This window comes from Oncorhynchus mykiss, chromosome 15, assembly GCF_013265735.2.
Source record: "Oncorhynchus mykiss isolate Arlee chromosome 15, USDA_OmykA_1.1, whole genome shotgun sequence".
NCBI lineage: Eukaryota > Metazoa > Chordata > Actinopteri > Salmoniformes > Salmonidae > Oncorhynchus > Oncorhynchus mykiss.
This window is the reverse complement of record NC_048579.1, coordinates 45,656,045-45,673,638: the sequence shown is the minus strand read 5'-3', so window position 1 is coordinate 45,673,638 and position 17,594 is coordinate 45,656,045. Positions and strand designations below refer to the sequence as shown.

General features: G+C 42.1%; 1 protein-coding gene across 2 annotated transcripts; it reads left to right on the top strand.

Moving 5' to 3' along the window:
• The first annotated feature begins 4,498 nt into the window (after positions 1 to 4,498).
• LOC110490145 (transcription intermediary factor 1-alpha) lies at positions 4,499 to 16,784 on the top strand. 2 transcript variants are annotated; one of them, XM_021563344.2, is made up of 17 exons: positions 4,499 to 5,314; positions 5,517 to 5,635; positions 7,676 to 7,823; positions 8,006 to 8,138; positions 9,865 to 9,981; positions 10,117 to 10,231; positions 10,376 to 10,522; positions 10,696 to 10,810; positions 10,933 to 11,381; positions 11,636 to 11,761; positions 11,900 to 12,023; positions 12,115 to 12,172; positions 12,245 to 12,374; positions 12,481 to 13,064; positions 13,269 to 13,476; positions 13,656 to 13,811; positions 14,238 to 16,784. In XM_021563344.2, the coding sequence occupies exons 1-17, from the start codon at positions 5,017 to 5,019 to the stop codon at positions 14,832 to 14,834; spliced, it is 3,624 nt and encodes a 1,207-aa protein (XP_021419019.2). In that variant the 5' UTR covers positions 4,499 to 5,016; the 3' UTR covers positions 14,835 to 16,784. The 2 variants fall into 2 exon arrangements, with proteins under 2 accessions (XP_021419019.2, XP_021419020.2); XM_021563345.2 differs by having other exon boundaries at positions 4,500 to 5,305.
• The last annotated feature ends 810 nt before the right edge of the window (positions 16,785 to 17,594 follow it).

Below are 17,594 nucleotides of genomic sequence, written 5' to 3'. Positions count from 1 at the left end.
GGATTATTTAATCGCAATTTGTGATTTTATGAAGCCTGTGCTGGTTGAAAAATATGTTGATGTGGAGCGCCATCCTCAAATAATCACATGGTATGCTTTCGCTGTAAAGCCTATTGTAAATTGGACAATGTAGTTAAATTAACAAGAATTTAAGCTTTTAACCGATATAAGATACTTGAATGTTCATAAATGTTTAATATTCCGATTATTTATTTGAATTGCACGCCCTCCAATTTCTCCGGATGTTGTCGACAGGTGTCCTGCTGACGGGACGCCTAGCTTAAGCTACATATGTTAACGTGGGCTATTTTGAGCACTTTTCTTCTGGGATGCTTCCTTGTTTTCATTGATTTACTCTGAAGCTTACCAGCAGTAGATGTGCTCATGTTCTTTATGCTAGTGCAGTGTGAGCTGCACACAGTGGACTTCCTCCCAGGGCACATCGGCTCAGTGCTAACCGTATAAATCGGGTTTGTAGGTACATGATTACTGCATACAATATCTGTAAGATCAGCTGCATTCAGAGCAGTTAGAGGGACACAAATTATGTTACTTATATTGTGTCTACTGACACTCCTGGTGAAATGTACATTTGCAGAAGCATTATGACTATGCTGCGTCATAATGGTAGGGATTAGCTTGGCTTGGGTCATTGATAAGTCATTGTCTCAACGCAGCCTTTTAATGCTGTTAAAGGATCTTGGAACCCAAATGATTTGGGTGGATCCCATCCTCCTTATAAAACGTGTTTTGTTTCCAAAATGTATTGAAATTATTAACAAAAGTTACACCCATTGAGCTGCAAAATTCACGTAGTCAATTGTGAAGAGAAATAATCCTGCTAAAGCGTTCAATGCCACGAATCAGAGTGGGCACAGGGCCAGATATGATGGGTCTTTTGTTAGTGTTTAGCAGAGAATCTATCAGCTCTTTAAAATCCAGTTTCAACTGTTCAGAGCTACCCTTCATAATGTCATTAAAACCCACATGGACTACGATAAAATTGTTTTCATGTCCTGTCGTAGTACATTCGAAGGCAGCTTAGTAATGTAATTTACTCTCTCTCCTGGATATGACATTGTTTCTGCACCAGGAATGGTCACATTTTCTTACCATGGAGTTGCCCAAAATCATGGCTGACGAGAAGGACGAGAAAATCCGTCCACTCCCACGCTTCACAGGATTCAGGCCTCTGACAGATGGAAAAGCCCCGCTCAATCCAGAGCAAGGATGGAAGGTTTCTGACGTCGACTTCAAAATCGTAGTAGTAGGCACTGCGACCGAAGACACAGGCACCCCCAGCAACGAAGGCGCAGGAAGATCAGGCTCCAGGATGGCGAAACTATTCATTGTTTGTATCCCCTCCGGGGCTCTCGTTGGGAGTGTAGACTGCTTTGCGGGAAGTTGCTTCCCCTTGTAACATGTGACCATCGTTGATTGCCTTTTTCCTCATGGTGTGCTCCTTCGACTCTGCTATCAGATGGGGTTAGCTCCAGGCAACACCGGCCAGTTGGTGTTGTGGTTTCTTTGCGGCAATTCGACCATGAAGGCCTGATTCACGCAGTCTCCTCTGAACAGTTGATGTTGAGATGTGTCTGTTACTTGAACTCTGTGAAGCATTTATTTGGGCTGCAAGCTTGCAGTTAACTTTAATGAACTTATCCTCTTCAGCGGAGGTAACTCTGGATCTTCCTTTCCTGTGGCGGTCCTCATGAGATCCAGTTTCATCATAGCGCTTGATGGTTTTTGTGACTTCTCTTGAAGAAACGTTCAAAGTTCTTGAAATGTTCTGTGTTGACTGACCTTCATGTCTTAAAGTAATGATGGACTGTTGTTTCTCTTTGCTTATTTGAGCTGTTCTTGCCGTAATACTGACTTGGTCTTTTTCCAAATAGGGCTATCTTAACCTATGAACCTATGACCCTACCTTGTCACAACACAGCTCAAGGCACACCTGTTAATTGAAATGCATTCCAGGTGACTACTTCATGAAGCTGGTTGAGAGAATGCCAAGTGTGTGCAAAGCTGCAAAGGGTGGCTACTTAGAAGAATCTTAAATATAAAATATATTTGGATTTGTTTAACACTTTTTTGGTTACTACATGATTCCATGTGTTATTTCATAGTGTTGATGTCTTCACTATTATTCTACAATGTAGAAAATAGTCAAAATAAAGAAAAACCCTTGAATGAGTAGGTGTGTCAAGTTTTGACTGGTACTGTATATTCTATAACATTTGATATTTAGATATGATAATGTTTCACCAAGTAGTTTGGATGTAGTGAACTACTTTTTCAAAGTAACTTTGAGGATGTAGATGTAGTGTAGCTTATCTTCTCCCAGTGTGAAGTAATTGGTAGTTTGGTAATAGACATTTTCAGAGTAGCTTCCCCAACACTGAGATTATATATTTTTTTTTCTACGAGATAATTTCTTAAACCTGTGTTTATCACAGACCTTGTTTTTGCCGTATATCCAAAAACCCTCAAAAAATGTAGTTAATTTCCCCATAGGCTTTGACCATGGCTGAGTTAGTGACTACAAAAATGCGTCATTACTATTCTGCCCTACAAAAGCTAAACGCAGTAACTACACTTTTGGTCAAAATGGAGTGAAGACTGAAATCAGGCTTTGTAGTATCTGTTTTATCTTGTGACAAAGTGTCCTGGTTCAATTATTTGCCCAGCGTCGTCCGGGATTGGCTGGGGTAGGCCGTCATTGTAAAATAAGAATTTGTTTTTAACTGCCTTGCCTAGTTAAATAAATAAATACAAATGTAAAAAGTTTTGTTTCAGATAAAATTCAGTTTGAAATTCGCAGTGACTACAAAATGTAAGTAAAAACCCAAGGCAAACAGCAGCAAGTGAAGTTACTGCACTAGTTCCAAACTGTTTTGACTGCAGTTACCCACTCTGCCATACAAAGGCATAGAGCAGTAACTACACAAACAGTGAAACTGAGAAAAATGTGAGTGAGTTCAAGTTTATTTGCTGTCCAGTCAATATGTTGTAAGTAGATAAATGATAATGCACAGATTTATTATCTGATTATGAAGTAATTTTTTTATGCATATCAACCATGAACTATGACCATACAAAGTCAAACATAAAAACAGATAGAATGTTGGATAAACATAATAATATTAATAAGAAGAAGAAGAAGAATTGTAAAAGCACTTTTCTTTATACAAGAATAATCTCAAAGTGCATAAAATAAAAAGTTAAAATAGTTTTGAATAGTTCCACTGGTATGCCATCCAGCCCTGGAGGTTTCCCAGCCTTAAAGGCTTTAATTGCATCAAGAAGTTCCTCCTCTGTAATTTGGATTTCACATGAGTCTTTCTGTACAGCTGTTAATTTTACATTATTATTATGAAAAAGATCCATACAATTAGTTTCAGTTAGTCAAGATGGAGGAGACTGAAACGAAGACATATTCTTAAAGTACTTTACTTCCTCTTTCAAAATATCATTTGGTGAATAATGCGTGACTCCATCATTTGTAACAAGTTTAAATTGAAAAAAATTGGTAGCATTTCTGTATTGAAGATTGAAAAAGAATTTAGTGCATTTTTCCCCATATTCCATCCAGTTCGCTTTATTTTTATAATATATTACACTGGATCTTTCACAGAAATAAGTTCCTATATTTATTTTTGTTTTCTCCTCTAACTTATTATGTGCCTCTATGTTACAGTTTTTATTGCTATCTAACTGTACTGTTAGTCCTTCAATTTCCTTTGTTAATATGGACTCTTTCGATCTAAATTGCTTTTGTTTTATAGATGAGTACTGGATTGCATAGCCTCTAAAGACACATTTAAAAGTGTCCCATACAATAATGGGATCTGCTGTACCTATGTTATGTCTGAAAAAGTCTGTTATAAATCCTCCTGTCCTAATTCTAAACATTTTATAATCTAGTAGGCTTTGATTAAATTTCCAATATCCTCGCCCATGTGGAAATTCTGTAAGAGTATATATGCCAATTATGTGATGATCCGACCGCATTCTGTCCCCTATCAACACTTTTGTAACTTTTGCCTTCACAAACAATTGAATCTGATCAGCCTGTCAGGAATGGAGATCAACCACCCTGTATATTTAAATATTATCCATAAAACAAGAAGTGTCCCTTAGAATTATATACATATTAGTTATGCATTATGTTAGCATGAAATCTACTAGCAACTCTCTAGACTTCCGAAGATAATGGATAGGCTATCCTCGTTTTACCTTTGGTCCCTGCCCATCAACTCCTCTCCAGGCTACTGGGCTTTGCTGGCAGGGACTCAGGGAGGGATTAATAAATTGACAATGAATGAGGAATCATCTAAGTAAATATGACTGTGAGAAAAGAAATGCATATGCATATGCATGTTTTATTTTTTTTTTACTTGGTATATTGTTCTTTGCTCATGTTGATTTCCTTGAACAATTAAAAAACGCCTTTCGAATTTAACAAGCTATTTTGTCCTGCACTGGTCGCTGTACCATAGAAAGTCGAAGTGCATGCTGGGGACTGCGTGAGTTTTTTTTTTTTCGGGCGGAGATAATGTTGTTTGCACAAATGGTAGCAAGCAATTTCCATTGATAGAAGTTTGTATTGCACGTTTATTGTACACAATTACTATTATGTGTCCTCTACTATTGTTCAGTTTCATTTACACTAGGCAGCTATTTAATAATTAAGTTGCGTCATCCTTCGTAGTAGCAAATGTGTCATCTAGCTAACGTTAGCCAGCTAGCTTCCCAACCGCAGAGTTAAACCTTTGAAATTAATGTTTTTATACTAACGTTGGCTAAACCTTCCATTACTGGGGGTCATTTCGGAAGGTAGTATTATGTATGAACCATGAACTTTGCTCGTACAAGACATATGCCCAACTGATTTCGACGTTAACAGACTGTAGAGAGACTAGCTAACATTAGCTAGTATCCGCTAGCTAGCTAACAGTGATTGGTTTCCAAGCACCCAAGTCCATCTTGAATAGGCACACATCTATAACAGAGACAATGGATGAGAGCCCAGAAGCTGCTGTGGACAACGATGACCTTGTTATTATTGTGGAAAACGAGGCAGAGAGCTTGCCAGCTGAAGAGGAGAGGGCGAAACAGCTAGGGGGTAACCTCGGTCTCATGGACACTTGCCCTGTCTGCAAGTTGAATTTCCATAACAGAGAGCCGAAACTTCTGCCATGCCTCCACTCTTTCTGCAATAAGTGTCTTCCACCTCCTTCAAGGAACTTAGTCAACACTGAACAACGGCGCGACCCGCAACTTCAAGCGGACAGCTCGAAACCACGTGAGATCCGTCAGTTTGTTTATCGGAAAGTTGATTACTGTAGTCCGACTACTAGTCACTGAAGTGCAGGATAATCATTGCAACTTTTCATTAAAACGCAGATTTATTTTGTAACTTGGCCTTACTGGATTTTCAAAATCGTCTGTCAGATTGGTTGTAATATTAATAGATGCCTTACTCATTTCTGTGTATGTTATTCCACTGGTTCCAGTCAATGTGATCCGCTGCCCAGTGTGTCGACAAGAGTGCTGGGAGGTGGAGGTGCTCGATAACTTCTTTGTGAAGGACTCTGTGGAGGTTCCCAGCAGCACAGTGGAGAAGACCAGTCAGGTGCGTTAATATTGGTTACCAGGAAGGGTCACAAATGGTACGCTTTTTTTCAGATGGTGAATCCTTGTCTGGTAAGGTCAGGTAGTAAGTGCTTACTGACCAAGACCCAGGACACTTACAGTGCCTTTAGAAAGTATTGATACCCCTTAACTTATTCCACATTTTGTCGTGTTAAAACTTTAATTCAAAATGGATTTAACATATTTTTTCTCACCCATCTTCCCACATTACCCCATAATGACAAAGTAAAAACATTTAAATTAAATACAGAACTTTCTCATTTACATAAGTATTCACACCCTTGAGGCAATACTTTGTAGAAACAGCGATTACAGTTGTGAGTCTTTCTGAGTATGACTTGAAGAGCTTTCCACACCTGGATTGTGCAACATTCGCCCATTATCCCTTTCAAAATTCTTCAAGCTCTGTCAAATTGGTTGTTGATCATTGCAAGACAACCATTTTCAGGTCTTGCCATAGATTTTCTAGCGGATTTAAGTCAAAACTTGAACTCGCACTCAAGAACATTCACTGTCTTATTGGTATGAAACTCCTGTGTAGATTTGGCCTTGTGTTTGAGGTTGTCCTGCTGAAATGTGAATTCATCTCCCAGTGTCTGTTGGAAAACAGACGTAAGCAGGTTTTCCTTTAATATTTTGCCTGTACTTAGCTCAGTTTATTTTTTTGTCCTGGAAAAACTTCCCAGTCCTTAACAATAACAATCATACCCATATCATGGTGAAGCCACCACTATGCTTGAAAATATGGAGAATGGTACTCGTAATGTGTTGTTTTGAATTTGCCTCAAATATAAAACTTTAAATTCAGGGCAAAATGTTAATTGATTTGCCACATTTTTTGCAGTATTACTTTAGTGCCGCCTTGCAAACAGGATGCATATTTTGGAATATTTTTGTTCTCTACAGGTTTCCTTTTCACTCTGTCAATTAGGTTAGTTTTGTGGAGTAACTACGATGTTGTTCCATCCTCAGTTTACCCCTTTCACAGCCATTAAACTCTAACTGTTAGTCACTTTCGGCCTCATGGTGAAATCCCTGAGAGGTTTCTTTCCTCTCCGGCAACTGTGTTAGGAAAGATGCATGTATCTTTGTAGTGACGGTGTGTATTGATAGACGATCAAAAGTGTAAATATTAACTTCACCGTGATCAAAGGGATATTCAATGTCTGCTTTTTAATTTTGACCCATCTACTAATAGAGGTGCCCTACTTTGCGAGGCATTGGAAAACCTCCCTGGTCTTTTGTGATTTTATCTGTGTTTGAAATTCACTGCCCAACTGCCAGCAGCATACCACCCTGCATACCACTGCTGGCTCTTCTGAAGCTAAGCAGGGTTGGTCCTGGTCAGTCCCTGGATAGGAGACCAGATGCTGCTGGAAATGGTGTTGGAGGGCCAGTAGGAGGCACTCTTTCCGCTGGTCTAAAAAATATGCCAATGCCCCAGGGCAGTGATTGGGGACACTGCCCTGTGTAGGGTGCTGTCTTTCGGATGGGACGTTAAACGGGTGTCCTGACTCTCTGAGGTCATTAAAGACCATCACGGTCACCTAATAATCCCCAGTTTACGATTGGCTCATTCACCCCCCTCCTCTCCCTTGTAACTATTCCCCAGGTTGTTGCTGTAAATGAGAATGTGTTCTCAGTCAACTTGCCTGGTAAAATAACGGATAAATAAAAAATAAAATAAAAAAAACTGACGGATCTTACAGATAATTGTGGGGTACAGAGATGAGGAATTCGTTCAAAAATCATGTCAAACGGTGAGTCCATACAACTTATGTTATTTGTTAATCAAATTTTTACTCCTGAACTTATTTAGGCCGAGTGACAACAAATCTCTATTTAATTAAATTCAGTCTGTAACACAACAAAATGTGGAATAAGTCAAGGAGTGTGAATACTTTCTGAGGGCACTGTATACCATGTGTCACCACTGAAGCATTGCCTTGCATGGGACTAAAATCATGGATTCACGTAAAGGCAAGTTCTGTCTCATATGTTCTACCTTCCCTATTTCCAGGTGTGTATGAGTTGTGATGACAACACAGAGGCCACGGGGTTCTGTGTGGAGTGTGTGGAGTTCCTGTGTGTGACATGTATTGAGGCCCACCAGCGAGTCAAGTTCACCAGGGATCATACCATACGGCAGAAGGAAGAGATGTCCCCAGGTAGCCTACTCTATGAAAATATGTGGCTTTCTGAATTGTATACTGTAAGAAAATAGAATGCCAAGGAAGGTGGTAGGTAGGAGCTGCACAACTAAATCCTATGAAACCGAATGACAAATATGAGGATGGGTAAATGCGTAGTGATTTATTTTCTTCTAGGCTAAATTATTGTCTTATTCCAGAGGCTGTTGGTGCATCTACACAGAAGCCAGTGTTTTGTGACATCCACAAGCAGGAGCCCCTCAAGCTGTTCTGTGAGACCTGCGACCGTCTCACATGCCGAGACTGTCAGCTGCTCAAGCACAAAGACCACAAGTATGACCACCTTTTACTCACCTTTTATTTATTTTGGAGTGGCGCAGCGGTCTAAGGCACTGCATCACAGTGCTAGAGGCGACTTTTGTTGTGCTTAGCTACCATAAAGGGATACTTTGGGATTTTGACAGTGAGGCTTCCCCAGAGTCAGATGAACTAGTGGATACCATTCTTATGTCTCTGTGTCCAGTATGAAGGAAGTTTGTTTCGCAAGCCAATGCTAACTTGTGTTAGCTCAATGACAAAGTCTATGGGCATTTGCTAGCATGCTGTATCTGCTAGCACTAAGTAAGTCACTCTGGATAAGCACGTCTGCTAAATTACTTAAATGTAACAAGAGACCTACCTATCAGAGGCCTGAGTTGAAACCTACAACAGTCAATAGTCAATATTATGCTCAAACTGGTTGTATATTTTATAAGTATTTTTGTACCTGTGCTTCATGTGTTGGTATTAATCCTCTGTGTAAAGGCAATTTTCAGGTGAACAAAAAGGAGAGCAGTCGTTGATAATATCAATAAAAATAATAATCTGGTTTATTACAGGAATTCAGAGAGATCACCTTCAGGGAGGACCTCTAATTATATATTAATCACACAGCACCGAAGGTTCTGTAAACACAGCCCAAGAGGCTTGTAGGAAGTCACATCAGCTGCTACAGAATCTGTGTCACAGAAAATTTACATTATCAGTGTGCCCTAGACTCAGTCAAACTTGAACCATAACATTCAGCACTGGCAGACATTTGATACTGACAGATAAACAGGTCATAGGTCGGAACATAAACTTATATTCATCAAAAATATAAGTGCAACATGTAAAGTGTTGGGTGCTGGTCCCATGTTTCATGAGCTGAAATAAAAGATACCATGAATTTTCCATATGCACAAAAAGCTTATTTCTCTCAAATTGTGTGCACATTTGTTTACATCCCTGTTAGTGAGCATTTCTTCTTTGCGAAGATAATCCATCCACCTGACAAGTGTGGTGTATCAAGAAGTTGATTAAAAAGCATGATCATTACACAGGTGCACCTTGTGCTGGAGACAATAAAAGGCCACTCTAAAATGTGCAGTTTTGTCTCACAACACAATGTTACAGATGTCTCAAGTTTTGAGGGAGCATGCAATTAGCGTGCTGACTGCAGGAATGTCTACCAGAGTTGTTGCCAGAGAATTGAATGTTAATTTCTCTACCATAAGCCACCGCCAACGTCGTTTAGAGAATTTGGAAGTATGACAAACCTGCCTCACAATTGCAGACCATGTGTAACCACCAGGACCTCCATATTCAGCTTCCTGAAACGGAGTAGTATTTCTGTCTGTAATAAATCTCTTGTGGGTGGTTGTGCCTGGCTCCCCAGTGGGTGGGCCTGGCTCCCCAGTGGGTGGGCCTGGCTCCCAAGTGCCCACCCATGGCTGAACCACCTGCTCAGTCATGTGAAATCCAAAGATTAGGGCCTAATCATTTATTTTAATTGACTAATTTCCTTATGAGCTGTAACGCAGTAAAATTGTTATAGCAGATAGTCTATAATTAACAGGCGCAAAATGACTTAAATATGGTACTTAAACATACGTGATTACCTCCCATTTCCCTTCCCCAAGGGAACGCATCTCCCTGCACATAGTCATGTTTTTTACATATCAATCCATATCACCAGTAAACCAAATACAGGAAAATAATTACTCAATTTCCCATTACTCTGCATACCTTGTCTCTCCAGCTACCAGTTCCTTGAGGATGCCTACAGAAACCACAGGCAACACCTGGAAAACATGACACATCAGCTACAGGAGAAGAGGAAAGCCATAGAAGAAGTGTCCAATTGCATCAACAATGGGTAACTTATTACATACACTAAACGTGCAAACATGTACATAACATTTTATGTTATGTACATAGACAAGTTCAATAGCATGATTGACTACAGGCAAACTCATAATTTCCTTTTCTACTTCTATCTTTATTCTTTCAGACTCCAGCAAGTCGATGAAAACCGCAAATCTGTCACCAATGAGATAAAGAAATCAATTTGCAACTTGATCATGGAGATCAACAGAAAGGGAAAAATCTTGGTCAATCAACTTGAAGTATGCTTGTTAAATAGGACATGAGCAATCATGTTGTCATTTCACCACCACATTAAATAATGTACACTTCTGCTAACATGGCTCTAATTACCTATGTGAGCATATTTGTAAGTAGCTTTGTGCTAATCATGGTGGTTGTTTCAGACACTGACTAAGGACCATGAGGTCGGACTGAAGAAACAACAAGAAGATGTCAGCCACCTGACCAGACATCTAGATCACGTCATCAACTTCACCAAGTGGGCCACAGCCAGTCACAGTGGCACAGCTCTGCTGTACTGCAAGAGACTGGTAGGAACCATAACTTTAACTGGGGAGTTGGACTTATTTTGGCCTACCTTTTAAACCCACGAGGGAAAATGTTGACCTAAATTGTTCAGACAGCTCTGTGTGGAAATACACATTTTAAACTGAATTTGTGATGTTCAAAAGCATTTGAGTGATTCAGAAACCTTTTCTTTCAGATTCTTTGCCAAATCCATTACCTAATGAGGGCCAACTGTAACGCATCCATCGTCCCTCAGAGCTCAGTCCGCTTCCAGTGTCGCTCCGGTTTCTGGGCCTCAAATGTCGACCTTGGTAAGAACGCTAAAACTTCAGTTCTGACCGATACTGTAGGCCGAATACAAAATAATCCTCATGATGTTAAATGCAGACCTTGTTGAACTAATGTTTGTTCATGTTTCTGTGCATTTCCTAAGGGTCTTTGGCAGTAGAGAGAATCCCTGGTCGTCAGCCCAGTTCCATGCAGCAGGGCTTCCCTCCTGGCCACCCCAGCCAGCCTGGCCCCGGCCCTAGAGGAGAGGGCCCTCCCGGGGCCTTCCCTCCAGGCTCCACCGCCCACCAGCGTGGGAGCACCCTGGCCCAGCTCCAGCTGCAGGTAGAGAAGCTTGCTCAGCACCCCAACAGGGCTGGACAGCCCCCTCCCAATCATTGGTCTTGGTACCAGCAGGGTCTGAAGCTCCCGGGGCCAGGTCCAGGGGGCCCACCTCCACAGAGGCCCCACCAGGGGGGTTCTCCATCACAGGGTCCCCCCAACATGGTCCAGATCCAGCAGCCAGGCCGGAGTTACGGACCCCCCGGCCCCCAAACCCATCCCAACCCCAGGAGCCCCACCTCTATGCTGCAAAACGCAGGCTTCCCTCCTCAGGTATGTGTGTGATTATTTTTTGTTTTTTTTCTAATCCCTTTTTGAAGTTGTAGATTTGCTGTTATCTGACACGGAGTCACTGAGAACATGCTATTTCAGTTATGATAAAATGGAGACAAGCTGATGCAAAGGAACCAATTATGATTTCTGTTTACTGAGTTGTGTTATTGTCTTTAAATGAATTTTTTTTTTTAGTAATTGCAAAACTTGTGAAAAATGCTTGCCTCTGTTGTTTGTGCCATATCTCATTATAGTCTCTAAGGGATCTCATCCACAACTCCAGCTTCCCTCCCAAACCAATGGATGTGCTACAGGGTACCTCCCGCTACTCTCATGCACCTAACACAGGACCCATCAGCACTCAAGCCTCTATACACCAGGTATATGCGGTTTCCTATAAACTGAAGCTGAAACTCATTATTTAATGTATTTACATGTATTTTATGTCTCTGGTTGTGTATTTACCACACAAACAAACAAACAAACGAGAAATAGTGTAACTCTTTTGTTGTTCTCAGCGTAACATGATGGAAGCCGCACAACTGAGGAGGAGTGACCCCAGTGGATCTTCATCATTATCCATGCCCAACCCCAGAGCTAGTTATGCTCCGAGCCTAGCCACTGCCTTCCCAGACAGACATGGTAGGCATCTCACCCTCAAATATAATTAAATCAGCTATTCATGCCCAATCATACATTTCTCAATTTAACCCATTTCTCTTTCTCCCCTCAGCACAAGGAAGACAGAATTCCCCCATGTCCAAATCTTCCTCCTCTGAAGCCAACATAGGGTAGGTGAACCCCTGTATGAACCGTGTGGTTGATGTGTTCCTGGTTGTAATATCTGTGGTTCTGTGTTGAAGGTCTGCTTCCTGGAAGCGTACAGAGCCTCATGCTTCGGCTCCCCCATCAGCTAAGCGGAGGCGAAGGTCGTCCCCCGGACCAATCATCGTCATCAAGGACGAACCAGAGGACGATGACGAAGTCAGCTTTGTAAGTATGACTGCATGTGTGCTTTTGAAATATGTATATGTATATTCTATTCTATACAATCATATATGAACGATAGAATCTCCCTAGTGTCTCTTCTATCTTCCAGGTGCAGTCTAGTGTTGGAGCCTCAGCCAGCCTGCCAGACAGCAGTACAGGCATCCAGCCCAAGCCCCAGCAGCAGTCTCTCCCAGCACCCATGTTGGAGCCCCAGCTAGAGCCCCAGCCAGAGCCCCAGCTAGAGCCAGAGGCCTGGCCAGAGCCCCAGCTAGAGCCAGAGGCCTGGCCAGAGCCCCAGCTAGAGCCAGAGCCCCAGCTAGAGTCAGAGGCCCGGCCAGAGCCCCAGCTAGAGTCAGAGCCCCAGCTAGAGCCAGAGGCCCGGCCAGAGCCCCAGCTAGAGCCAGAGGCCCGGCCAGAGCCAGAGGCCCTGCCTCAGCCCCAGCTAGAGCCAGAGGCCCGGCCAGAGCCCCAGCTAGAGCCAGAGGCCCGGCCAGAGACCCAGCCAGAGACCCAGGTAGAGCTAGAGGCTGATCCCCAACCAGACCGAGAAAAGGCCCCAGGTGTCCCTGAAGACGACCCGAATGAAGACTGGTGCGCCGTGTGTCAGAATGGGGGAGAACTGCTCTGCTGTGACAGATGTCCCAAAGTCTTCCATCTGAACTGTCATATACCTTCACTTAGAGAGTCTCCCAGGTAATTAACAACTACATTTCTATGCACCACTCACAGCTGCACAGTCCTGCCTGCTCTGCCTGTTAAATGTAATACAGCTGTCTCTGAAGGGTGATAAGTGTGCAGTACCTTGTAATATAAACTGGGAATTGTTTACCCCCAAAGTGAGACAAGAGGCTGCAATATTTTGAATTCACTAACCCCCCTGTGTGTGTCTGTTTCCAGTGGTGAGTGGTTCTGTTCGTTCTGTCGTGACCTGGCCAGTCCTGAGATGGAGTATAACCCAGATAGCCAGGGAGAATCACCAGCCATGAAGGAAGAGCCAGGATCAGAGAGATTCCCTCCAGTTGATAAGAGGAAATGTGAGAGACTGTTGCTCTGCATCTACTGCAACGAGTTCAGTACAGATTTCCAGGAGCCTGCCTCACCTTTGGTAAGACTGCAACTACCCTATAGAACATTTTTGCTCTATAATTTTAATTCAATCAATACGAAACGACTTTGTCTATCGAGTCAGAAAATGGTCTTAACTCCCAATCCCCAAACACTACACCATTCATTTAGGATAATTTATAACAGTTAAGTAATGATGCTTCCCCCATCTATGTCCAGTCAATCCCAGAGTACAAGGAGCTGATTGAGACTCCAATGGACCTGTCTATAGTGAAGAGCAGGCTGGAGTCTAAGGAGAGCCCACGTTACTGCAGTGCTGAGGAGTTTGTCAAGGATGTCAGGCTCATATTCAGGAACTGTGCAAAGTATTACCAGGTACAGCAAGACTACACAACACACAATATGATGCACTTGGGTTCGATTATGGTGCTTGCTTACAACGCTAGGATTCACATTTTGTTTTTGTATTGGACCACAAAACTGAAAATGCCCTGGTTTCCCAGACCCAGGTTAAGCCTATTTAGAATGGACTAAAAGTATGCTCAAAGTCCAGTAGAAGGCTTATTTCAGAAACCAGCCCTAAAATGTGTTAACAAAATTGAGAGGCACACCACTTGTTTAATTAGAGATATAAGTAGCATACATTGATGTGCTTGTTTTCCTGTTTTATTCCCTATGACAGTGCTGTCTGTGCTTTCGCTTCTGCTTTGCTTGCTCTTTGAGCTCGGGTAGTCGTAAAGTACTTTGTGACGACAACTGATGTAAAAGGGGCTTTATAAAATACATTTGTTTGATTGACAGGCAGACACTGAGGTGGGAGGTGCAGGACTGAGCCTGGAGGAGTACTTTGAAGAGCAGCTCAAGCTCCTCTACCAAGACAGGAGCTTCTCTGGGGGCAGAGAGGAGGGAATGATACCCCCTGTGGAGGATGAGATGGAAGAAGGGATGGAAGATGACGGTATGGCTCCTAACGAAGGGGATATGCCCCCGGTCGAGGACGATCTAACACCTGTTGAAGAAGGGATGCCTTCTATGGAGAAAGAAGGAACGGAAGAGGCTCCTGTGGAAGGAGGGATGGAGGAAGAAGGGATACCTCCTATAGAAGAGAGCATGGAAGAGGAAGGGGAAGAGACTTCTCCAGTGAAAGGAGACTCACCACCTTCTGATGCTACAGAACCAGTAGATCCATCAACAAGGGGTGCATCATCACCCAACCTTCCCAGCAAGGATGCTACTCAACCCCTCTCAGATACCCGAGACAACCTTCCCTGCGAGGAGGCCCCCCAACCCCTCTCGGAAACCCCAGACAACCCTCCTGACACCAGCCCTGCTGCAGGTTTAGCCATAGAAAATGAGGGGACGACTGAAGAAATGCGAGACGAAGCAGAAGAGGAATGATTCTTGTTCTTCCACTGTAAATTGGCCGGACAATAAAGCTTTTAGAATTATCTATTGGTTCTGTTGTCTGAAAATACAGGGTGACCTCTTTGCTGCGTCATACACTTTTTGATATGATTTTCAATAATAAATAAAGAAACCGAGAAACCTGGGACGTTTAACAGGGTACAGAGATGGACAATGAATGCACAAATGTTTGTCTTGTTACAAAGCAATGTAGCTACATGTATGAGCTGATAATGCACAGACTGTTCGGTCTGCTGGGATTGAGAAGTTACAATCATGCTGTAACTGATGAACTTGCTACAATAACAATCATAACACACAAATAATGTCCATTATTATTGGTAAGTTGTCTGCAATTTTCCATGTTGGCTTTTGTAAAGATGAATGCCATATAATACTGTATATTTAAAATCATGTACGTGATATTATTTATCCAACTCTAAAGAAAAATAACTGTAAAGACAGAACTCCATGAAAACCATAGCCCTACATCACGTCTTAACTCAAAGTTTTTGATAAAGGTCAATCATTTAAAAAACTTTTATGTATAGTTGTGTTATAATTTAGTTCAATTCCAGGCTACTCTTGTACAGAACATTGTTAAGGAGGTATTCTGAAAGGTGGACTCAGTGATATAACAGATGCAAAAGGCAAACAGCATAGTGGGTCAATTTCAGCGACATCTAAGAGCGTGCGGCTCAACTTCTCCGCTGTTTTGATGCCCTGGCTACGGTGAAGTGAACTGTGTACATGAGCAGATACTGTGTGAGAGCGAAGTCTTGCATCCGCTCATCTCAGTATCTGCTGTGCTGCTGGTGGCAATGTCATTTTTCTGAGTCTACCTTTAAGACTGTCTAGATTACTGGGATGTAAAATGAAAGTGCAGTGTTCTCGAATGGTGCTGCTTGATTTTTGGCATGTAAAGAGAACCAAACTGTAGCGCTCACTTTTCCTTTTTGCATGTTTTCTTGTTGCCTGGCTACCCAGACTTGGTCTGGCCAAACGTTAAGGCCACGGACGTTATTTCTTCTCCACTATCAGTCTGGATCTGATTACCCCCCCAACCCTTCACCGAATGCAAACGCATTCGGGGCCGTCTGATTGGTCCAGAAACCGATGGTTTGGGCCAGAGTCAGAACACACGTGGATAAAGCATCCAGTTAGAAAATGTGTAATTGACTTTGATACTCTTGATTGGTTAGAGATGATCCAATCGATGAAGACTTTGTTTTGTACAACGGCCCCTCATGCCACCACAAGACTTCAATAGATGCCGTAAAGAGGTCACTGGAAAGCAGACTTTGGGGGATAGAAGAAGGTTGCCAGATTGGTGCACAGTCAACAAATCTGATCTAACAAAGTGCATATTCGTCAAATCCGTCATGATTGATGTATTGTAACAGGCCCACTGGTTACTAAAGTCTGATTTGGATTTATTTGGCTGCATAACATTTAGAAGTAGTCCCTTTTCGGTTTAGAAGTGACTGCTAAATGCTAACTCCTGTTGGTATAGCTGGTAGCATACAATAAAACTTGAATTAAACGCTGTCTCAAATATCCGCCTGTCCCTTTTAATAGCCAGGCAATGGCACACATTTCAGCAAATAAACGGCCCTTTCAAAGAAACGTAGGGTCTAAATGAATTGTTTACAGAGGTTTCATCAATGACCAAAAACAGCCAACAACTTCCGGAGTACAGACCCCCAAAAATCGCCCGATCGCCTTCTATTGGCGAAATTAAGGACTGACGAAAATGCACTGTCAAGGAGAATAATGATTCTGTCCAAAAGTTTTTTAAATATTTTTTTTAACAGAGGCATACTAAGAGAAAAGAAACTTGACACAATGTGTACATGATAACACAGTGTAGGAAATGAAGAAATGTATTAAAATGCTGGAAGTGAATGCTGGAATTAAACAATTAAATATGCAAATGAGCAAAAACTGTGTGGATTAAGGAAAATAGATGCCTGGCTCACATTGAAGCCTGTCTTAAGTAGATGCCTGTTGTGTTCAGTGATCTAAGCAAATTAACACTGGGCTATTAATTGTGGTAGCTAGCATAGAGAAATCAGTGGTGTTAGTCAGTGTTTTTATTTTTTTATTTAACCTTTATTTAACCAGGTAGGCCAGTTGAGAACACGTTCTCATTTACAACTGCGACCTGCCCAAGATAAAGCAAAGCAGTGCGACACAAACAACAACACAGAGTTACACATGGAATAAAAAAACACACAGTCAATAACACAATAGAAAAGATCAATATACAGTGTGTGCAAATGGCGTAAGGAGGTAAGGCAATAAATAGGCCATGGTAGCGAAGTAATTACAATTTAGCAAATTAACACTGGAGTGATGGATGTGCAGACGATGATGTGCAAGTAGAGATACTGGTGTGCAAAATATTTAAAAAACAATATGGGGATGAGGTAGGTAGTTGGATAGGCTATTTACAGATGGACTGTGTACAGCTGCAGCGATCGGTAAGCTGCTCAGATGCTTAAAGTTAGTGAGGGAGATATAAGTCTCCAACAGTGATTTTTGCTTTTCGTTCCAGTCATTGGCAGTAGAGAACTGGAAGGAAAGGCGGCCAAAGCAGGTGTTGGCTTTGGTATATATACTTGCTGATATACCTGCTGGAGTGCGTGATACGGGTGGGTGCTGCTATGGTGACCAGTGAGCTGAGATAATGCGGGGCTTTACCTAGCAAAGACTTATAGATGACCTGGAGCCAGTGGACTTCGCCTTGGAGTT